Below are 25,221 nucleotides of genomic sequence, written 5' to 3'. Positions count from 1 at the left end.
AATGTCCTCAGCATGGAACGGATGAGAGCTCCGTTACAAGCCTACTCAGAATTACTATTTCAAACAGCTAAATAATTTCAATTAAAATGTACTATGTGTATATTCAAAATAACTCATTAATCAAAGTTGGGCTAACTACAGTCACATTTTCTGCAACTTAGAATTTGTCAGTTGTGTTTACTTGAACAGCAATCTGAATTACTTATTAAAACCATGCAAACCGATTGCCTTAAAAAGTCCAAGTAAGTATTACTTGTGTAACTTAAGTACTTTACACATCCATAAAAAATGAATGAAAAGCAGATTCCGTTCACTTTAAAATAAGCCCATTTACACAATAAATCAAGGTACTGAGATTTTTAAGTTCAATTATACGTGTTTTTATTTATTTATTTATTTATTTATTTAATAAAAAAAAAGGCTTAAAATAGGATTGGCATTGGTTTACAAGATGACAAGGTGTGTACATACATGCCAGCAATTCAATAAATAAAATAAAATTACAAAATTAACATATACAGACATAAACATAAATTGCTGGTAAACCCAGGGCTGTTTATTTGAAAGGAGAGCCTTAATTTAGTTTAAACATTAGAAACAACATTAGAAAAAAAAGAATCCACTTAAGTGAGCTGTCCTAGACTCACACTTGATTAGCCATTTAACTCAACAGGAGATTTTTAAGAGTTTGCAGCTTAGGTGGAAGTTTGTTCTCTCCCAAGCCAAGCATCACTCTTTGAATGAAATTGAACGTGTTTTTCATGGCTTTAGGGTAATCTAAGTGCAAAGCATATGCCAACCCAAACAAGAGGCACATGGCTTGAGGCAGATTCTGTAGATTGTCCATTACAGTATCTCCCTCAACAATGATGGCAGTAGACACTGAGTCAAGCCGTTTGTGAACATTTAATTTTTTATTTTTTAATTTTTTTTTATGGACAGAACTCCACATGAGAACCACACTGCATGTTAAAAAGTGTAGTCATGGTTCTGTGGGAGTTTAAGTCTCCAGTAAAAATTGCTAAATTAACCCCATGGACCCTATATATATAGCTATTTTGCTATTCCGTTTTTTTGTCAGTGTCTCTTTCAGTTGCATTTAAACAGTAATTATGTGACATAGCCATATTCAATTTGTTGTTTTATTTTCTAAAGAACCTTAGCTACTCAAATATGTAATCACTTGAGGTTTTCATGCTGACCGATAAATCAATTTTTCTATAAATTTGTCATGTTTTGACCAAAAATTTTACCTAGCGCCTGCTTTTTTTTTTTTTTCATATTTCTCAATGTACAGCCTTGAAATCATATTCCCACAGCGGATATCTTGACACAGATTGTTAGTGAGGTGTCTTTTAGTTGAAAACATAAGCATTTTTTATTCTAATTTATTACATGTCATATTACTGTGATAAAATAAATTTGTAGCATCAGACGGACATATTTTTCTTGATATTCTAAGCTCTGGGATGTATGACTGATAAAGTTCTGACAGTCACAGCAGGCCCAGACTTTCAGGAATTTAGTTCAGGGCAAATATGGACAATATCCCAACAAATAAAAAACATTTTGGTACTTTGGCAGTTTTCTCAGATGCTGATAATGGTTACAGTTATTATTATTATTATTATAATCTTTTTAAAAAATGATGAAATAATACTTGTTTATTTAGAAAACACACAATAAATAATTATTTAAGCTTTTTAGTTTATATTTGTTGATCTAATGCAGTGTTATTTGATGTGAAACCTAAAAAAAACCGTGAAAAACTATAAATCAATAATAGGAATATGTTTTTGCTGATGACTCATATTTTTCTGGCCAGAGACAGCGTAGGTTGACGTTATGTGAGTCAAAACGAAACTGAAAGTAAACAGCGTCTTTCTTGTCCAGTTTTCAACTGAAGTCAAGCCAGCCCTCACTTGGAAAAGCTTGGTCAAGCCAGCCCCCACTTAGTTTTGGTGGAACTTCGTATTCTGAACATTACGGTAAGAGCGTGCAGAGGACCAAATTTCAAAATAAAGGCCCTTTAAATTGTCCCATTTCTGTAAATTTATTTCGAAATTTAAATAATTATTACAAAGAAATCATTAGTTTGCACAGAACAATTTCACTACATAATCATAGTACAACACCGGATTATGTCACTCACTTAATATCAAGTCAATCTGATGTGTCATTTCAAAATAAAGGCCGTTTGAATTGACCCATTTCTGTAAATTTATTTCCAAATTTAAATAATTATTAAAAAGAAACCATTAGTTTGCACAGAACAATTTCACTTCATAATCATAGTACCACACCTGACTATGTCACTCACTTAATATGACGTCATTCTGATGTGTCATTTCAAAATAAAGGCCCTTTGAATTGTCACATTTCTGTAAATTTATTTCCAACTTTAAATAATTATTAAAAAGAAACCATTAGTTTGCACAGACTAATTTCACTTCATAATCATAGTACCACACGTGACTATGTCACTCACTTAATATGACGTCATTCTGATGTGTCATTTCAAAATAAAGGCCTTTTGAATTGTCCCATTTCTGTAAATTTTTTTCCCAAATTCAGATTATTAAAAGTGAACCATTAGTTTGCACAGAACAATTTCACTTCATAATCATAGTACCACACCTGATTATGTCACTCACTTAATATGACGTCATTCTGATGTGTCATTTCAAAATAAAGGCCCTTTGAATTGTCCCATTTCTGTACATTTAATTTCAAATTTAGATCATTATTAAAAAGAAACCATTAGTTTGCACAGAACAATTTCACTTCATAATCATAATACCACACCTGACTATGTCACTCACTTAATATGACGTCATTCTGATGTGTCATTTCAAAATAAAGGCCCTTTGAATTGTACCATTTCTGTAAATTTAATTTCAAATTTAGATCATTATTAAAAAGAAACCATTAGTTTGCACAGAACAATTTCACTTCATAATCATAGTACCAAACCTCATTATGTCACTCACTTAATATGACGTCATTCTGATGTGTCATTTCAAAATAAAGGCCCTTTGAATTGTCCCATTTCTGTAAAAGATTTTTCCAAATTCAGATTATTATTAAAAGTGAACCATTAGTTTGCACAGAACAATTTCACTTCATAATCATAGTACAACACCTGATTATGTCACTCACTTAATATGAAGTCATTCTGATGTGTCATTTCAAAATAAAGGCCCTTTGAATTGTCCCATTTCTGTAAATTTAATTTTAAAATTACATAATTATTAAAAGGAAACCTTTAGTTTGCACAGAACAATTTCACTTCATAATCATAGTACCACACCTCATTATGTCACTCACTTAATATGACGTCATTCTGATGTGTCATTTCAAAATAAAGACCCTTGAATTGTCCCATTTCTGTAAAAAATTTTTTCCAAATTCAGATTATTATTAAAAGTGAACCATTAGTTTGCACAGAACAATTTAACTTCATAATCATAGTACAACACCTGATTATGTCACTCACTGAATATGACGTCATTCTGATGTGTCATTTCAAAATAAAGGCCCTTTGAATTGTACCATTTCTGTAAATTTAGTTTCAAAATTACATAATTATTAAAAGGAAACCTTTAGTTTGCACAGAACAATTTCACTTCATAATCATAGTACCACACCTCATTATGTCACTCACTTAATATGACGTCATTCTGATGTGTCATTTCAAAATAAAGACCCTTTGAATTGTACCATTTCTGTAAAAAAATTTTCCAAATTCAGATTATTATTAAAAGTGAACCATTAGTTTCCACAGAACAATTTCACTTCATAATCATAGTACAACACCTGATTATGTCACTCACTTAATATGAAGTCATTCTGATGTGTCATTTCAAAATAAAGGACCTTTGAATTGTCCCATTTCTGTAAATTTATTTCCAAATTCAGATTATTATTAAAAGTGAACCATTAGTTTGCACAGAACAATTTCACTTCATAATCATAGTACAACACCTGATTATGTCACTCACTTAATATGAAGTCATTCTGATGTGTCATTTCAAAATAAAGGACCTTTGAATTGTCCCATTTCTGTAAATTTAATTCCAAATTTATATAATTATTAAAAAGAGACCATTAGTTTGCACAGAACAATTTCACTTCATAATCGTAGTACCACACCTGATTATGTCACTCATTAAATATCAAGTCATTCTGATGTGTCATTTCAAAATAAAGGCTCTTTGAATTGTCCCATTTCTGTAACTGTAATTTCAAATTTAAATAATTATTAAAAGGAAACCTTTAGTTTGCACAGGACAATTTCACTTCATAATCATAGTACCACACCTGATTATGTCACTCATTAAATATCAAGTCATTCTGCTGTGTCATTTCAAAATAAAGGCCCTTTGAATTGTCCCATTTCTGTAAATTTAATTTCAAATTTAAATAATTATTAAAAAGAAACCTTTAGTTTGCACAGAACAATTTCACTTCATAGTCATAGTACAACACCTGATTATGTCACTCACTTAATATGAAGTCATTCTGATGTGTCATTTCAAAATAAAAGCCCTTTGAATTGTCCCATTTCTGTAAATTTATTTTGAAATTTAAATAATTATTTAAAAAAAAAACCTTTAATTTGCACAGATTAATTTCACTTCATAATCATAGTACCACACCTGATTATGTCACTCATTAAATATCACGTCATTCTGATGTGTCATTTCAAAATAAAAGCTCTTTGAATTGTCCCATTTCTGTAAATTTATTTTGAAATTTAAATAATTATTTAAAAAAAACCTTTAGTTTGCACAGAACAATTTCACTTCATAATCATAGTACCACATCTGATCTGATTATGTCACTCACTGAATATCAAGTCATTCTGATGAGTCATTTCAAAATAAAAGCCTTTTGAATTGTCCCATTTCTGTAAATTTAATTCCAAATTTATATAATTATTAAAAGGAAACCTTTAGTGTGCACAGATTAATTTCACTTCATAATCATAGTACCACACCTGATTATGTCACTCATTAAATATCAAGTCATTCTGATGTGTCATTTCAAAATAAACGCTCTTTGAATTGTCCCATTTCTGTAAATTGAATTCCAAATTTACATAATTATTAAAAAGAAACCTTTAGTTTGCACAGAACAATTTCACTTCATAATCATAGTACCACATCTGATTGTCACTCACTTAATATGAAGTCATTCTGATGTGTCATTTCAAAATAAAGGCCCTTTGTGTTGTCCTATCTCTAAATTTATTTCCAAATTTAGATGAATATTAAAAGTGAACTATTAGTTTGCACAGAACAATTTCACTTCATAATCATAGTACAACACCTTATTATGTCACTCACTGAATATGAAGTCATTCTGGTGTGCCATTTTAAAAAAGAACATGTCGTTTTCTTCGCCATGTGCTCTCTCAGCACATGGCTCTGTCTGTTGCTGTCCTTGTCTCCGCCCATGTCCCGCCTTTGTTCCGCCTCCTTGTCTGCTGTCCTCATTATCTGTCTCAGGTGTGTCTCATTTGTATTTGTTTAAATATAATTTTTTTTGCTGTTTCCCAGTCAAGTCATGTCATTTCGTTTTGTGTTGTCCTAGTCAAGACGTTTCGTTTAGTTTCCCAGTCGTGTTGTTTCTTCCTTCATCGCAGGGCCCCCTGCCTCCGTGGACGTTATCGCAGGGCCCCCTGCCTCCGTGGACGTCGTCGCAGGGCCCCCTGCCTCCGTGGACTTCGTCGCAGGGCCCTCTGCTCCCAAGGACGTCGCTGCACTCCCTCCTGATCTCCAGGAGAAGCTTGCAAGCCTCTTGGCACGTCTGGAGGTCTCCATGAAGGCGGCACCCGCCGCTCCTGTCTCCGCGAAAGCGGCACCCACCGCTCCTGTCTCCGTGAAGGCGGTACCAGCCACTCCTGTCTCCGTGAAGGCGGCACCAGCCGCTCCTGTCTCCGTGAAGGCGGCACCAACCGCTTCTGGACCCGTGACTGTGGCTCCGGCCGCCTCTGCACCCGTGACTGTGGCTCCGGCCGCTTCTGCACCCGTGACTGTGGCTCCGGCCGCCTCTGCACCCGTGACTGTGGCTCCGGCTGCTTCTGCACCCGTGACTGTGGCTCCGGCCGCTTCTGCACCCGTGACTGTGGCTTCGGCCGCTTCTGCACCCGTGACTGTGGCTCCGGTCGCTTCAGGTCGTGTCCGTAGGTCGGTCCCAAGGACTTCGGGGCCGATCCCCATAAGTGTGCCCAGGCTGGTTCCTCAGACTTCTCCTCAGACATTTGCCAGTCCTGGGCATCCCCCAGTTGTTTTGATTTCCATGTCTGTTCCTGTCCTGGTTCCTGTCTTAGTCCTCGTCCCTGTACCTGTGTCTGCCTTTGTCTCTGTTCCCGTCCCTGTCACTGTGTTCGTGTCAGTCCCGGTAAACATCCTGGTCCCTGTTCCCCTGCCAAGTCTTATCCAGTCCCCTGTTAATCCAGTCCAGTCCACATTTCAGTCTTATGTCTTATCACCTGTCTCTTCTCCTGTCTTGTCTCCAGTCCAGTCTCCATTTCAACCCTCTGTCCTGTCTCAAGTCCAGTATCCTGTCCATTCCCAACACCCAGTCCCGTCACCTGTCCTGCCTCATGTCCAGTCCCCGTATCCATCCAGTGTTCAATCAAATGTCCTGTCCCCTGTTCAGTCACTTGCCTTGTCTCCCTTCCAGTCCATTGTCCTGTCCCCTGCTCCTGTCCAATCTTCTGTCTCTGGTTCTGTCCTGTCCTCAGTTATGTCCCCTGTCTCGTCACCAGTCTCTGCTCCTGTCTAGTCCCATTACCCAGTTCTTCCACATGTTCTGTCTCCATTCCAGTCCCCTGTCCTGTCACCTGCCCATGTCCAGTCTTCTGTCCCTAAACCTGTCCAGTCACCTGCTTCTGTCCCGACTCCAGTTCCTAGTCTCGTCCAATCCCCGTTCCCATCCATTGTCCTGTCCAATGTCAAGCACCCTGTCCAGTTTCCTGCTCCGGTCCAGTCTCATGTGTCCACTCTCGTCCTGTCTAGTCCTTTCTAGTCTCAAGTCTTGTCTCCTTTTCCCTTTTTTCAGTCACCCGTTCAGTCCCGTCTGCTCTCCAGTTTTGTCTCCAGTCCGTCCCCCTCTTCATTCCAGTATTTTATCACCCGTCTCTAGTTCTGTCTTGTCTCGTTTCTGTCCTCTGTCTTGTCCCAAGTCTCTTCTCCTGTAGCCCCCCTTTGTCAGCCTCCTGTCCTCTCCCATGTCCAGTCTCCAATATCCGGTCCTGTCATGTCCCCAGCTCCTGTGTCTGTTCTGTTGTGTCTGTTTTCCTTGTCTCCGCCCATGTCCCGCCTTTGTTCCACCTCCTAGTCTGCTGTCCTCGTTATCTGTCTCAGGTGTGTCTCGTTTGTATGTAGTATTTAAGTTTCCTTGTGTCACTTCCTGTTATCGGTCATTCGTTTTGCTCTTTCCCAGTCAAGTCATGTCGTTTCGTTTTTGTGTTGTTAACTTCCTAGTCAAGACGTTTCGTTTAGTTTCCCAGTCGTGTTGTTTCTTCCTTTTTTCGTAGTCATGTGGTGTTGTTTCTCTCCCACTTCAAGTCATGTTGTTGTTGTTTCCTAGTCGTTTCATTTTGATTCCAGAGTCATGTCGGTTTGTGTAATTCTCATTTGTAGTCATGTCATTTTGTTTTTCTCCCCAAGCCTTGTCATTTCTTTCCTCTAAGTATTGTTGTTTCTCCTCCAGTGTATCCGTGTCTTGTTTCTTAGTTTGGTCTGTCTCTGTTGTTTTCCTCAATTCATTTCATATGTCTAGTTGTTTCCGTAGTTGCCAGTCTTTGTTTTGTTGTATCTTTTGTTTCATTAAAATTACTGTGTTTTAGCAAGTGCATCCGCTTCCGTCAGTCTGCCCCGCTAATCGTGACATTCACTGAGTGACGCCATAGGAGAAGTACTATTGGTTTCATGAAGAACCATCTTTCGGAATATTTTAAATGTGTAAAAAAAGCCATAGTCATGGGTGCAAAAGCGGCCGGAGCCACAGTCACGGGTGCAGAGGCGGCCGGAGCCACAGTCACGGGTGCAGAAGCGGCCGGAGCCACAGTCACGGGTGCAGAAGCGGCCTGAGCCACAGTCACGGGTGCAGAAGCGGCCGGAGCCACAGTCACGGGTGCAGAAGCGGCCGGAGCCACAGTCACGGGTGCAGAAGCGGCGGGAACCACAGTCACGGGTGCAGAGGCGGCCGGAGCCACAGTCACGGGTCCAGGAGTGGCCGGAGCCACAGTCACGGGTCCAGGAGCGGCTGGTGCCGCCTTCACGGAGACAGGAGTGGCTGGTACCGCCTTCACGGAGACAGGAGCGGCGGGTGCCGCTTTCGCGGAGACAGGAGCGGCGGGTGCCGCCTTCATGGAGACCTCCAGACGTGCCAAGAGGCTTGCAAGCTTCTCCTGGAGATCAGGAGGGAGTGCAGCGACGTCCTTGGGAGCAGAGGGCCCTGCGACGAAGTCCACGGAGGCAGGGGGCCCTGCGACGACGTCCACGGAGGCAGGGGGCCCTGCGATAACGTCCACGGAGGCAGGGGGCCCTGCGATGACGTCCACGGAGGCAGGGGGCCCTGCGATGATGTCCACAGAGGCAGGGGGCATGAGCTGGAGCCGGCTACTCCATTCCAAAGCCGCCTTTAAAACATACCCCACAGGATCTCTGGGGCCTATACGGAATGGCGTCTGGCGAATAGCACACCTCGCAAAAGGATTGTCTGTGTTAGCTGTGTCCTTATAGTATTGGTCATTCTGTCATGATTATCGGGGCGGACTGACGGAGACAGACACACTTGCTAAAACACAGTAATTTTAATGAAACAAAAGATATATCAAAACAAAGATATCAAACAAAGACATATGAAATGAAATGAGGAAAACGACAGAGACAGACCGAACTAAGAAACAAGACACAGATACACTGGAGGAGAAACAACGATACTTAGAGGAAAGAAATGACAAGGCTTGGGGAGAAAAACGAAATGACATGACTACAAATGAGAATTACACACACCGACATGACTTTGGAAACAAAATGAAACGACTAGGAAACAACAACAACCTGACTTGAAGTGGGAGAGAAACAACACCACATGACTACGAAAAAAGGAAGAAACAACACGACTGGGAAACTAAACGAAACGTCTTCACTAGGACAACACAAAACGAAATGACATGACTTGACTGGGAAACAGCAAAAAAAAATGATATTTAAACAAATACAAACGAGACACACCTGAGACAGATAATGAGGACAGCAGACAAGGAGGCGGAACAAAGGCGGGACATGGGCAGAGACAAGGACAGCAACAGACAGAGCCATGTGCTGAGAGAGCACATGGCGAGGAAAACGGGCATGACAGGACGAGGGCGTGACAGTGAACCTCTGACAGCAGCATTATTTTTAAGAGTGTACAATCATTTCACTAAGGTAAAATAGGAATATGACCATAAAGCCGATTTAAAAAACATTCCTAAAATATATAATGTAGTCTTACCAATAACCAGTTCAGTGATTGACGTTCAGGTGTAATGTAATCCATTGTTTTCCATTAAGTCAGAACCTTTACAGCAGCATATTGGACTTGCTTCGTTAGCATAATAGAGCACATTGGGAGGACATAAATCAGTAATGTGATCTGGATGTAATGAGTGGATGAACAAATTAGACACACTACAATAGTATGACATTAAATGATTGATGCTTGCATGTGCTGTACTATCATTATGAAGTGAAAGTAGTGTTTACAAACTGGAGGATTCCTTTTATTAACAATCTCAACATCTACAGTGAATATAATTAAAATCTGGTTGATTACAGTGGTCCTAATCTGAAATGGCACACAAGAATGACTTGATATTAAGTGAGAGACATATATTTAGGGGATGTACTTTCATTATAAAGTGAAAGTGGTGTGTGCAAACTGGAGGATTCCTTTTAATAACAATTCCAACATCCGGAGTGAATATAGCTGAAATGTGATCATTTACAATAGTTCTTTTTTAAAATGGCACACCAGAATGACTTCATATTCAGTGAGTGACATAATAAGGTGTTGTACTATGATTATGAATTGAAATTGTTCTGTGCAAACTAATAGTTCACTTTTAATATTCATCTAAATTTGGAAATAAATTTAGAGATAGGACAACACAAAGGGCCTTTATTTTGAAATGACACATCAGAATGACTTCATATTAAGTGAGTGACAATCAGATGTGGTACTATGATTATGAAGTGAAATTGTTCTGTGCAAACTAAAGGTTTCTTTTTAATAATTATGTAAATTTGGAATTCAATTTACAGAAATGGGACAATTCAAAGAGCGTTTATTTTGAAATGACACATCAGAATGACTTGATATTTAATGAGTGACATAATCAGGTGTGGTACTATGATTATGAAGTGAAATTGTTCTGTGCAAACTAATGGTTCACATTTAATAATGATATAAATTTGGAATTAAATTTACAGAAATGGAACAATTCAAAGGGCCTTTATTTTGAAATGACACATCAGAATGACTTGATATTTAATGAGTGACATAATCAGGTGTGGTACTATGATTATGAAGTGAAATTAATCTGTGCAAACTAAAGATTTCCTTTTAATAATCATATAAATTTGGAATTAAATTTACAGAAATGGGACAATTCAAAGGGCCTTTATTTTGAAATGACACATCAGAATGACATCATATTACATGAGTGACATAATCAGGTGTTGTACTATGACTATGAAGTGAAATTGTTCTGTGCAAACTAAAGGTTTCTTTTTAATAAGGATCTAAATTTTGGAATTAAATTTACAGAAATGGGACTATTCAAAGGGCCTTTATTTTGAAATGACACATCAGAATGGCTTGATATTCAGTGAGTGACATAATCAGATGTTGTACTATGATTATGAAGTGAAATTGTTCTGTGCAAACTAAAGGTTACTTTTTAATTATTATTCAAATTTGGAAATTAATTTACAGAAATGGGACAATTCAAAGGGCCTTTATTTTGAAATGACACATCAGAATGACTTGATATTTAATGAGTGACATAATCAGGTGTGGTACTATGATTATGAAGTGAAATTATTCTGTGCAAACTTAAGGTTTCCTTTTAATAATTATGTAAATTTGAAATTAAATTTAAAGAAATGGGTCAATTCAAAGGGCCTTTATTTTGAAATGACACATCAGAATGGCTTGATATTCAGTGAGTGACATAATCAGATGTTGTACTATGATTATGAAGTGAAATTGTTCTGTGCAAACTAAAGGTTACTTTTTAATTATTATTCAAATTTGGAAATTAATTTACAGAAATGGGACAATTCAAAGGGCCTTTATTTTGAAATGACACATCAGAATGACATCATATTACATGAGTGACATAATCAGGTGTTGTACTATGACTATGAAGTGAAATTGTTCTGTGCAAACTAAAGGTTTCCTTTTTAATAAGGATCTAAATTTTGGAATTAAATTTACAGAAATGGGACAATTCAAAGGGACTTTATTTTGAAATGACACATCAGAATGACTTGATATTCAGAGAATGACATAATCACGTGTGGTACTATGATTATGAAGTGAAATTGTTCTGTGCAAACTAAAGGTTTACTTTTAATAATTATTTAAATTTGGAAATAAATTTACAGAAATGGGACAATTCAATGGGCTTTTATTTTGAAATGACACATCAGAATGACTTCATATTAAGTGAGTGACATAATCAGGTGTGGTACTATGATTATGAAGTGAAATTAGTCTGTGCAAACTAAAGGTTTCTTTTTAATAATTATTTAAATTTGAAATTAAATTTACAGAAATGGGACGATTCAAATGGCCTTTATTTTGAAATGACACATCAGAATTACTTCATATTAAGTGAGTGACATAATCAGGTGTGGTACTATGATTATGAAGTGAAATTGTTCTGTGCAAACTAAAGGTTTCCTTTTAATAATTATTTAAATTTAGAAATAAATGTACAGAAATGGGATAATTCAATGGGCTTTTATTTTGAAATGACACACCAGAATGACTTCGTATTAAGTGAGTGACATAATCAGGTGTGGTACTATGATTATGAAGTGAAATTGTTCTGTGCAAACTAAAGGTTTTTTTTAAATAATTATTTAAATTTGAAATTAAATTTACAGAAATGGGACAACACAAAGGGCCTTTATTTTGAAATGACACATCAGAATGACTTGATATTCAGTGAGTGACATAATCAGGTGTGGTACTATGACTATGAAGTGAAATTGTTCTGTGCAAACTAAAGGTTTCTTTTTAATAAGGATCTAAATTTTGGAATTAAATTTACAGAAATGGGACAATTCAAAGGGCCTTTATTTTGAAATGACACATCAGAATGGCTTGATATTCAGTGAGTGACATAATCAGATGTTGTACTATGATTATGAAGTGAAATTGTTCTGTGCAAACTAAAGGTTACTTTTTAATTATTATTCAAATTTGGAAATTAATTTACAGAAATGGGACAATTCAAAGGGCCTTTATTTTGAAATGACACATCAGAATGACTTGATATTTAATGAGTGACATAATCAGGTGTTGTACTATGACTATGAAGTGAAATTGTTCTGTGCAAACTAAAGGTTTCTTTTTAATAAGGATCTAAATTTTGGAATTAAATTTACAGAAATGGGACAATTCAAAGGGCCTTTATTTTGAAATGACACATCAGAATGACTTGATATTCAGTGAATGACATAATCAGGTGTGGTACTATGATTATGAAGTGAAATTGTTCTGTGCAAACTAAAGGTTTACTTTTAATAATTATTTAAATTTGGAAATAAATTTACAGAAATGGGACAATTCAATGGGCTTTTATTTTGAAATGACACATCAGAATGACTTCATATTAAGTGAGTGACATAATCAGGTGTGGTACTATGATTATGAAGTGAAATTAGTCTGTGCAAACTATAAGTTTCTTTTTAATAATTATTTAAATTTGAAATTAAATTTACAGAAATGGGACGATTCAAAGGGCCTTTATTTTGAAATGACACATCAGAACGACTTGATATTCAGTGAGTGACATAATCAGGTGTTGTACTATGATTATGAAGTGAAATTTTTCTGTGCAAACTAAAGGTTTCTTTTTAATAATTACGTTAATTTGAAATTAAATTTACAGAAATGGGACAATTCAAAGGGCCTTTATTTTGAAATGACACATCAGAATGGCTTGATATTCAGTGAGTGACATAATCAGATGTGTGTACGACGGAGTTTTAGGGCCACAGCGGTAAAAAAAAAAAAAACAAGATTCCGAGATTAAAGACAGAATTCTGAGAAAAAAAGTCGGAATAATTCTGAGAAAAAAAGTCGGAATAATTCTGAGAAAAAAAGTCAGAATAATTCGCTGCGTATAATGGAGCAGACACAGTGTAACAGAGTAGAACTCTTGCGCCCACGAAGCTCCATCGCCTTTATGCATCTCAGTCAGGGGCTGCGTCATGTCGTGTGAATGCGTTTAATAAATAATTCATGCATAAGGCTTTAGTTTTTTGTACGAGTCCGAGCCGTAACGCGATGGAGCTTCGTGGGCGCCGGAGTTCTACTCGTTCTGTATCCATCATTTTCGTGATCATTAACTGTATCTTGAAACTACATGCCCTGGGTTCGTGCACTGATTCAGGGTTTAAACACTAATCACACTGTGGCCCTGATGTGGAAGAGAAGAGTGTTTATTCCTGAAATCTATACCATAGCATAACTTAAGCAACACATTGCGTTCCACAGTTACACTGTGTCTGCTCCATTATACGCAGCGAATTATTCTGACTTTTTTTCTCAGAATTATTCCGACTTTTTTTCTCAGAATTATTCCGACTTTTTTTCTCAGAATTATTCTGACTTATTTTCTCAGAATTATTCTGACTTTTTTTCTCAGAATTATTCCGACTTTTTATCTCAGAATTCTGACTTTAATCTCTGAATCTTGTTTTTTTGTTTTTTTTTTACCGCTGTGGCCCTAAAACTCCGTCGTAGATGTGGTACTATGATTATGAAGTGAAATTGTTCTGTGCAAACTAAAGGTTTCCTTTTAATAATTATGTAAATTTGAAATTAAATTTACAGACATGGGACAATTCAAAGGGCCTTTATTTTTGAATGACACATCAGAATGATTTCATATTAAGTGAGTGACATAATCAGTTGTGGTACTATGATTATGAAGTGAAATTGTTCTGTGCAAACTAAAGGTTTCTTTTTAATAATTATTTAAATTTGAAATTAAATTTACAGGCATATGACTACACAAAGGGCCTTTATTTTTAAATGGCACATCAGAGTGACTTGAGAGTCATGTCCTAAAATCTTCATAATTTCCACAAAATAGCAAACATTTGTTGTTTATCCATTTATTATTTGTTTAGAAAATTATTTATTATTACATACATTTCCTGTCATTGAATTTTGGCTTTTATTTAGAAATTTGTTCCTCTGCACGCTATTACCGTAATGTTCAGGATACGACGTTCCACCAAATCTAACTGGGGGCTGGCTTGACCAAGCTTTTCCAAGTGGAGGCTGGCTTGACTCCAGTGAGCTACGGGAGTATTCAGAAACAAAGTCACACAATTTTATTTCGTTAAATAAATAAAAATAAAATACATTTAAATTCGTTGCTTGCTTGACAACTTACCTTACTTCAAAAGACAAAAGCAGGCTCCACCGAAGTCATCCACCGGCCATTAAACCAGTTCTGGGAGGGAGACTGAATGTTGAGTCCTGCAGCCTTTATTACTACTTGATTGTTTTAAGCTGTCTGCACTCAAGACAATAAGTTAATTGTTTTTTTCTCTCTACAATTAACGGTAACTTACAAAAAACTAGTAAGAAGTGCATTATCTTCATAACCAAGTAAAGTTAACTAATTAATTTAAGTCATCACGGCTATTACATTTTACAGTGTAGTTATCGTATCAGAAAAGGCCTTAATTGTAGGTGATTTCAATATTCACTTTGAGAAGGACCATGATCCACTTAAAATTGCATTTGAATCAATTTTGGATGCGCTAGGGTTCACTCAGAATGTTACTGGGCCCACTCATCAATACAAACACACATTGGACCTAGTGTTAACACGGGGCATTGAGATAAAGAATCTATCCAATCTCTCGCTACATGAGACCATCTCTGATCACCATCTAATCACATATGAAATTGCGTTAAACTTTGATATTTGTCCACAACCACGCTATATTAGAAAGCGCACTATAACATCCTCAAAAGTTAGTGATTTTATCAACAACCTTCCAGACCTTACCACCATTTCTTTTCCAACTCACCCAAATGACCTTGAGCTCATTACAAACAATCCCTTCCCTTATAGAAAACAACAAAGACAACCCTAGATTCCTTTTTAGCACTGTATCAAATCTAATTGGAAACAAAAAGGAAATCAACCCCATTGTTCCCTCTGATTTCTGTAGCAATGACTTTATGAGGTTTTTTAATGATAAAATTGATTGCATTCGCCTCAAAATCCAAAATCAGTCCAAAGTCACATCGGCTCTCGTAGATGAACCCCCCGCCAGCTCTGAGGTGCACTTAGATTACTTGAGTTCTGTCGATGAAAATGACTTGCTTAGTTTAATTAGCTCATCTAAATCAACTTCATGCTTACTGGATCCTGTACCAACACAATTATTTAAACAAATTTTACCTAAAGTCATTAGACCATTGCTCACAATAATAAACTCATCCCTCAACATTGGATATGTACCAAAACCTCTGAAACTAGCGGTAATCAAACTAATTATTAAAAAACCCAATATTGACCCTCTTGTACTCGCAAACTACAGGCCAATATCAAACCTCCCTTTTATTGCTAAGATTCTAGAAAAAGTCGTGTCACAGCAGTTGTGCTCTTATCTACAAAACAATGTAGATGACATTTTTCAGTCTGGAGTTAGACCAAATCACAGCACAGAAACAGCTCTAACAAGAGTAACTAATGACTTACTCCTTTCACATGATAAGGGCTATATCTCTATTCTGGTGCTGCTTGACCTTAGTGCAGCGTTTGATACCATAGATCATGTGATGCTTCTTGATAGGCTGGAAATCTGGTAGGAATAAAAGGATCTGCCCTCTCTTGGTTCAGATCTTATTTATCCGATCGTTATCAATTTGTTTATCTGAATAATAAATCCTCTAATCATACTTTAGTTAAATATGGTGTTCCACAAGGATCAGTGCTTGGCCCTGTATTGTTCACACTCTACATGCTGCCACTGGGTAGACTAATCCGTAAGCATGGGATTCAATTCCACTGTTATGCTCATGACACACAACTGTATATATCAGCCAAACCCAATGATGTTGCTTGTCTACGTAAAATAACAGAATGTCTAACTGAAATTAAAGACTGGATGATGCAAAATTTTCTAATGTTAAATTCTGATAAAACTGAGGTCTTGTTACTAGGTACAGATACTCAGATACATTCACTCAGAAATGCTGCTATTAATCTTGATAATTCAACAGTAAAACACAATGCCATCATTAAAAACTTAGGGGTAGCCTTTGATTCGACTCTCACATTTGATACCCACATATCCAATACAGTCAAAACCGCCTTCTTCCACCTACGCAATATTGCCAAAATTCGGCATATTTTATCATTAAAAGATGCAGAGAAACTAGTGCATGCTTTTATAACTTCACGTCTAGACTACTGCAATGCGCTCCTGGCAGGGAGCTCGTGCAAAGCGTTACACAAGCTTCAGTTAGTTCAAAATGCAGCAGCCAGGGTGCTCACTAGAGCTAGAAAATTTGAACATATCACCTCAGTTTTCTCGTCCCTACACTGGCTACCTGTAAAATTTCGCATTGACTATAAAATACTCCTCTTAGCTTATAAATCTCTAAATGGTTTAGGCCCGCAGTATCTTACTGAACTTCTCATATCTTATCGCCCGTCACGTACACTTCGTTCACAGGATGCCCATCTACTCTTTGTTCCTCGCATTAAGAAAAACACAGCAGGAGGAAGAGCCTTTTCTCACAAAGCTCCTCAACTCTGGAATAGCCTTCCGGTAACTGTTCGGGGCTCAGACACACTCTCAATCTTTAAATCTAGATTAAAAACCTACCTTTTCAAACAAGCTTTTGGTTAATCACTCACTTTCAGTTTACTCCTTCTATATTGGTGTTCGGGCTGGTTTTCATATTATCACTGTTCTGTATTAACCCTGTCATATCACCATAGCTACAGCATTCTTAGTTAGCTTTGTAGTAACCGCCAACACGCTGTCTGTCGCTGGGTTCTCTTACCTGACCAGTGGAAGCTTTTTTCGCAGGACAAATTTGCCCGTTCTTTACCATGACCCTACTAACCTCTATTTTTATTTGTTCCCTTTGTCTGGCTTTCTTTCTCCTGTCTCTCTCTCATGCTTTGAGATGTCCTGCTGCTCTCCAGGTGTTGCCCTGATCCAGCCCGTGTCCTGTACAAGATCCTGGCCTTGTCTCATCTACACTATCATGCTTGGCCATGCTGTTTTATCTCAGATTAACACTGCACCTAATTTTAACTCACACAGAATCCCTGATCACCTCCTCCTTCATCAGACTCATACATCACTAATACCATCCTCACCATTTTCATTTCTGCTTCTCCATCATCACTAATATACTACATTTATATTACTATAACCCCTTCATCGGTCATCATTTCACTTTTACTTCTGTTCTCTATTGTTTCTCCGGTGTCGACCCGAGGAGGATGGGTTCCCCGTATGAGTCTTGGTTCCTTCCAAGGTTTCTTCCTCGTGTGCTGAGGGAGTTTTTCCTTGCCACTGTTGCCCCTGGCTTGCTCATAGGAGGCTTGGACCCGGATCTCTGTAAAGCTGCTTTGTGATGACTTTTTGTTGTGAAAAGCGCTATATAAATAAAATTTGATTGATTGAAAAGTGAAGGAATATAAGGGAAATAGAAGGGAAATGAGGTAATAAAAGAGAAGTAATAGAAGAGAAAATAGGAATAAAGGGAAAATAGATAATAGTGAGTTAAAAGCGAATAGGAAGCCACTATTTGGTTAAAGCCCTCTTTTTAGAGGCGGGCTTAGACCGGCCGTAAAATCCTAAAAAATTCACTAGGTGATTTTTTTGGGTCAGTTCGACGGGAACTGGAGGTGATCTGAGATTTAATTTGGGGTGCACACTCGAAACACTGTTGACGAACACTATATTGATGCACATAGGTAGTATCACTAGGACAGCTTTTTTACATCTTCGCAATATTGCTAAGATTAGAAATGCCTTATCCCTCCAGGACGCAGAAACATTAGTACATGCCTTTATTACTTCAAGGCTTTACTACTGTAACACACTACTGTCAGGATGCACCAGCAGCAATTTAAGAAAACTTCAACTAGTTCAAAATGCTGCAGCTAGGGTCCTCACTAAAACTAGAAAATTTGAACATATCAGCCCAGTTTTATCATCACTTCATTGGCTGCCTGTTAAATTCCGCATTGACTACAAAATTTTGTTATTAACATATAAAGCTCTACATGGGCTTGCTCCTGAATATCTTCAAGATACAATTTCCTATTATGAGCCTCCACGTTCACTCAGATCACAGAATACTGGATTTTTAATTGTTCCCAGAATTCAGAAGGCCTCAGCTGGGGGAAGAGCCTTTTCTTATAAAGCCCCCAGACTCTGGAATGATCTTCCAGAAAATGTTCGGGACTCAGACACAGTCGCAATCTTCAAATCTAGGCTAAAAACACATTTGTTTAGTTTATCTTTTTGTAGCTAATGCTCCCCCATAGATAAAGGCGGCAGATCCGGGGGGTCCATGGACACAGGGAATTATAGTAAACTGAGACGCTGGTGCTGTCGTCCCGCCGCTTCTCGCGATCACTCAGGTTTGTTGACAGTGGAGCGGAGGGATGCCAGTGTTTCAGGATGCTCCCGTGTCTGTGTGTCCTCCTGGTTCTCTCCTTTTAGTTAAAGCTGTCATAGTCAGATCTGCCGGAGTCATTAGCCACACTCTGGAAATTTTCATATTTTCTACTTTACAAACACAAAACAGTTCAAAACTAATTCCATCCCTTTACATCTTTCCGAGTAAACGACTGCCCACCTGTCTGTCTGGACACTGATGGATGACTGTCGAGACCCTCCTCCACGCTTCAGACCAGCTGCCCACGCTCCAGCAACCACCAAGTGCCTTGAAGCTGTCCCTACACTGAAGTTCTCATGGACTACTAACTACCATCACCAGTAGATTGACCAGAGGAGGATGGGTCACCCCTTGTGAGCCTTGGTTCCTCCCAAGGTTTCTTCCTCAGCTGGGGGAGTTTTTCCTTGCCACTGTCGCCCCTGGCTTGCTCACTTGAGGGTTTTACATTTGTTTTTACATTTCATGTCAAATCTTTGTCTTACTGGAATTCTGTGAAGCTGCTTTGTGACAACATCAGTTGTGAAAAGCGCTATATAAATAAATTTGATTTGATTTGATTTGATGCTGCCTCATAAAGTAGCATATATTAAAAATAGACTCTTTCTCTGTGCTGTTTAGAAAATGGGGAGTTATTCAGGCCTTAAGCCAATGAAGACACTTGTTGGAGTTTGTTTTACATGTAAAATAATCATACAATATTTAAATATTTCAAAAAAAAAAAAAAAGCTTGGCCACAGGTTGTTCTTAAGATAATATGCTTATTTGATTATAATTCCATTAAGAGTTATAAATGAGGCTTATAAAAACTATTATTGTTTGGTGTGGGTTTTCTGATCTAAGCTTTTCTGCAGGTGTAATGGGGTTGCAAATATTTAGTGGTAATTATCATATGTAGAAGTGCTTCTTATATAAGTTTGTATATTCTTTAATTGCAAGGTAGTTATAGAATGTTTATTTAAATCTGGGTAAATGGGTTTAATTTCTGTTGATTGTGGTAATACAGTGGCCTATATACAGAGGAAAAAATTGAGAAAAATATTTTAAAAAGTGTAAGTTAGGAACATATTAAGCCATTATTATCCCAAAAAATCGGCACTAATGTTTCAAAAGGGGTTACTCCTGTTGATATAGTTAAGAAAAATAATCCTTTTAAGCGATGGCCTGACTTAGATCAACCATGGCAGTTAGAGGGGACACTTAACCCAGATGTAATTAAAACAATGGAGGTACTTGTATCAACATACAAAGCAGGACAGAAGAAAGGGCATCAAGGAGGAAAGCGAAAGGAAAAAAGACAAATAGAGCTTGGCATTCTCCAGTTATGTGAACAAGAGGGTCCGAAACTGATAAAGGCTGCAAAAGAGAAGAGGGAGAAATGTGCAGAAGCAATAAGTCAGCGTACTAAGGTAATAGAAAAACAAATGGCAGAAGTTAATGTGCCTTTTTTGCATGTGGACTCAGTTAAGACACCACCACCTTATGAGAAGGAAGCAAAAAGTGAGGAAGTCTGTCTTCAGCTTCCATTGATCAGTCAAGAAGGAAGCTATCACATTCGAGATGAAGATGAATACATCATTAAAACAGGACAAGCAGAGACAATGATAAAACTGTATCCAAGTTTCAAAAGCAAGAAGAGAACTCGACATCCTCAGACTAGAGGTGACCTGAGAATGAAAAGTTAGGACAGTTAGAAATGAGGATCTGGGTGACCAGGACGAAGCCATGGGTGAATACGACCCAGCAATCAGACGAATACTGGCTAAAGCAGAAAAAAGAGGAGATGTGAGTAGAAGGAAAGAGGACTCAGACAGCAATGATGGTTGGAAGAGTAAGGGACTTCCCCAGGTCTGGTCAGATGATTCAGACAATCAGGTTTGAGGGAGTAAAACAGCTAATTCCTCTCACGGAACTAATTGAGCTCTGCAATGAACATCTGAAGACCTCAGTACCCATACTGGTATCAGAACATACATCTATTGCACTTTTGGGAAGAGATGCAGACCAGATGGCTGCCTGGTGGAAGTGCTGAGTGAAATGATTGATCAATTGATGATGAAAATGGAGACTGAAGCTTCTTCAGTATTTTGGATTGGAAATCTAGGCGAAGAATTTTTGGAACCAGCCAAGCTGTGGGAGAAGTTTATTGTAGCAAACATGCCTGATGCGAAGATTCCAGAGTATCCATTTCACTATACACTGAAATACTTTAAGGATGCTGAACAATCAGATGTAGAGAAATGGTTGAGTCATCAACCAAAGCAAGTTGAATTATGCTCATGTTGCCTAATTTTGGGACCACACGGAACTGCTATGAAGATAAAATGATAAAAATGATTATTTGCATAAAGAGTTTGATATTGGAAAAAGTGTACCACATGTGACTTTGCTGGTGTCTGAGGACTGTGAGCAGAAAAAAATAGGTGAAATGATGGCAGAAGCAGAAGAAGTTGTCTTTGAACCACTGAAAGAGAATCTTTCCATCTGGAGGATTGAAAACCAGCGATTTATTAAGATTATGATTATTGCTCAAGGACAAGAACAGCCACAAGTCGTCAGGATGACATGCGTAGATGGATTCAAACACTCTGAAAGAGGAAATGCTGCAATATGTTCCAAAATGTTTAAGGTCACAACATAGCACTGACATTGGATTTGTGAAGTCCTCAACCAGTGAAAGTTGAACTCCGACCAGGAACAAAATCTCCATGGAAGCCTCAGTATCCTTTGAATGAAGAAGCAATCAAAGGGATCCAACCACAAATTGAAAGTCTTGTGAAGGCAGATGTTCTGAAGATAACACAGAATCCGCAGAGTTATACACCTTTGTTGCCTGTGAAGAAGCCAGATAACTCTTATCGTTTAGTACATGATTTGAGAGCAGTAAATGAAATAGTAGCAGACTTTCCAGCGGAAGTGCCAGATCCACATATTTTGTTAGCATAAAATCCTCCAGATGCAAAGTATTTCACAGTATTAGATTTATGTGGTGCATTTTTTCTATCTTTTTATTATTTCTATGATTATAAGAGATTATCACAGGGATATAAATATAGTGCTCACATTTTTCATAAAGTATTGAAAGATGATCTAGCAGGGGTAGATCAGAAGTTAAAAAGTATTGTACCATATTCAGTACAACATTCAGTACATGGATATGATATTCTTCTTTGTGCACCTGATGAGGAAACATGTCATAAAGATTCAATTACTTTGTTACAGATGCCTGCAGAGAAAGCGCACAAAGTCTCTTAGAAAAAGTTGCAGTACTGTCAGGAAAGTGTAGTTTATTTGGGGCAGACCATAATACAGGGACACAGATGTATTTCTGATAAGCAGTTAGAAGCTATTCGCCAAGCTCCCAAGCCCAGAACAATAAGAGAAATTATGACATTTTTGGGTATTGATGACAGGTAATGATGACAGGGTATTCCTCAGCATGGGTAGAGGACTATGGTAGTTTAACAAAGCCTTTGAGAGCTATGATTAAAGATACAGGGAATGCTCAGCATTAGCTCTTGCAGATTATACTAAGAATGTTTTGTTATATGTGTCCACTTCTCCCGGAGGTAAATACACATGTGCAGTTCTTTGTCAGCCAACAGGTATGGGAACAAATCCCCAACCAATTGCTTATTATTCTACTGCTTTTTCAGAAGTGGAACTAGGGTTACCAATTTGCTATAGAGCAATGGTGGGAGTGTACTTGATGTATGAGAAAGAATCATCTGTCACAATGGGTTATCCAGTGACAATTCTTACCCATCATAGTCCCAGAAATCTCTTAAACTATGGTAAATATACTCTAACTATGCCTAGAATTAGAGATTATCATAGGCTCTTAGAACAAGAAGGTGTCACCCTAGCGAGGTGCATCACAGTAAATCCAGCTGAGAACTTGCCAGCTCCAGAGGATGGTGAGCCACATGACTGTGTACAGGATGCAGAGAGTTACTCAAGAATTAGATCAGATTTGCAAGCTCTTCTGTTGAGTGAGGCTGAAGTGGAGTATTGGATCAATGGGTCCTGTTGTCGTGTAGGAGATAAATTAAGTGCCCAGGGGCCCAGGGGACAACAACTGTTGTTGTTGAAAAGGCTGAAGTAATCCCACAGTCTGCATCTGCACAACTTGCTGAAGTTGTGGAGTTAACTGAAGCATGTTTGTTAGCTGAAGGTAAGCGTGTGAACATATACATAGATTCAGCCTATGCCCATGATGTGTGTCATTTGTTTGGATCAGTGTGGAAAAATCGAGGGTGTAAAAAAACTGATGGGCCACCAATACAGCATCATGCTCAAATAATGAAACTGTTGCATGCTATGATGAAACCTAAAGAAATAGCAATAGCTAAATGTGCAACAAATAAAATGGATGCATCAAAGGTTTCACAAGGGAATAAAGCAGCTGATGAAGCAGCAAAAGCTATTACAGGAGCTGACAAACTAGGATAAGTGCTTTTGGTAACTCATGAAGTGGACTTGGAAGACAAGGTAACACATAATTATGTGCTTTTAATGCAGGAAGCTGTTCCTGAAACAGATAAACTACTGTAGTAGATTGAGGTGCCAGCAGGGATTTGCTGGTCTCTGGAGAAACCATGAGGGGCTGATAGTAGCACCTTCAGACCTGTTAGGTCTGATGATTCAAGAGGCACATGGGTTGGCTAATGTGGCTAGGGGAGAAGTCAGGAGGAAGATTACAAAGGAATATGTTTTTTGGGCACCATATTTGGTTGAACAGATTGATTATGTCATTGGCTGATGCACAATTGTTTTGAAAAATAATGTTTGCAGGGGGTGATGGTTCCTCCTGGTTACATTCCAACACCAAGGGGTCCTATGCGTGAGTTAGTTGTGGACTTTGTTGACATGATAAACCAGTTGGAGGTAAAAGGTATATGCTGGTTGTTGTGGATAGATTTTCATGATGGCCTGAGGCTTGTCCAACTAAGATGCTCAATCTGTGGCCAAGTTTTTATGTAGAGAAGTCATAAGCTAATGGGAAAGACTTTGTGGATAAAACAGTGATTTAATTTAGCAGAAATTGAGAATTAAACAGCTTCTGGGTGCCGTGTACCATCCGCAAAGTCAAGGGATTTGTGAAAAAATGAATGGTGTCTTGTAAAATCTGATTGTTAAAATCTGTCAGCACACAAGTTTAAATTGGATAGCAGCACTTCCATTAGCATTAATGGTTTGTCGCTCAAGTGAGCTGTGTAATTTACACATGACTCCCTTTGAGTTGATGACAGGCAGACGAATGCCAATGCCATGTTTGCGTACAAGTGGGAAATGTCCAAGCTTAGCCCTTTTAGAAGATGACATGCGGGCATATGTTTCATATTTAGCTAATTTACATAAAAGAATATCCACATGTTTCAGAAAAGCAAAGAAAAGAGGAAGAGCGGGAGAGGCTGGATGAGCAAAGGAGGAATACCGTGCAGCCTGGAAAAAAGGTGTTTGTAAAGGTATTTAGAAGAAAATGGTATAATGAACGCCAGGAAGGACCTTTTGAAGTAGTTCGCAGTACTGGAACAGCGGTCCAAGTCCAGGGTCTCCAATGTGGTATCATTTATCTCATTGTGTTAAAGCACCAAGTCAAGAGAAGCCTTTCTCAGAGGGAGGAGAGGTTGCAGGTTCAGGAGAGCCAAAAGAACATGTGGAAGAACATGTTGAAAATAACATGCATGAGATATCCCTGAAGAGGAGATTGTCCTTGGTTTGGATGATGCTGATGACTCTGTATATTTCTGACAATGCCAGAAATGACACAGCAATTTGTAAACAAGACAGAAAGTTTGAAGACATCGAATTTCAATATGTCCCAGAAACAGCAGGTCCTATTCCAGAAAGCAGTAATGCCATTTCAAAACAGTTCAGAAAATTGGATCAAGAAAAGAGTTCAAGACTAGTTCGAAAAAAGGTTAAACCTAAACGGTATGAGGACAAAGGCGAATGGAACCATTCGTGTTTTCCAGTGTTGAAATTTACTGAGGAGGATCACATCTAACTACACTAGTGTCTCTATTCATTTCAGCAATGCCATCACCTTTGAAGACGGTGATTAAAGTTAAATTAGGTAAAACAGATCATCTTCCCTGTAAATGTGGAAGATTTAATACAGGGAGTAATAGTGGAAAAATAGTCGAGGTGAGGATGTGGTCTTAACAGGACCTGAAGTTGATTATTTGCCTCTTGATTAGAGAAAGTATCTTTTGTTTAATGCCTTTAGGTGGTTCAAAGCTAGAGATGATT

At 37.9% G+C, this 25,221-nt stretch overlaps 1 protein-coding gene across 1 annotated transcript; it reads left to right on the top strand.

Annotated features, from left to right (window-relative positions):
- The first annotated feature begins 984 nt into the window (after window positions 1-984).
- Window positions 985-24,668, top strand: LOC136709367 (uncharacterized). The gene is made up of 8 exons (XM_066684566.1): window positions 985-1,011; window positions 5,785-6,033; window positions 6,335-6,405; window positions 6,524-6,563; window positions 6,752-6,919; window positions 7,208-7,283; window positions 16,156-17,165; window positions 24,558-24,668. The coding sequence occupies exons 1-8, from the start codon at window positions 985-987 to the stop codon at window positions 24,666-24,668; spliced, it is 1,752 nt and encodes a 583-aa protein (XP_066540663.1).
- The last annotated feature ends 553 nt before the right edge of the window (window positions 24,669-25,221 follow it).

This window comes from Hoplias malabaricus, chromosome 1, assembly GCF_029633855.1.
Source record: "Hoplias malabaricus isolate fHopMal1 chromosome 1, fHopMal1.hap1, whole genome shotgun sequence".
Classification (NCBI taxonomy): domain Eukaryota; kingdom Metazoa; phylum Chordata; class Actinopteri; order Characiformes; family Erythrinidae; genus Hoplias; species Hoplias malabaricus.
The sequence above is the reverse complement of the archived record's forward strand: the minus strand, read 5'-3'. Positions and strand labels throughout refer to the sequence as shown.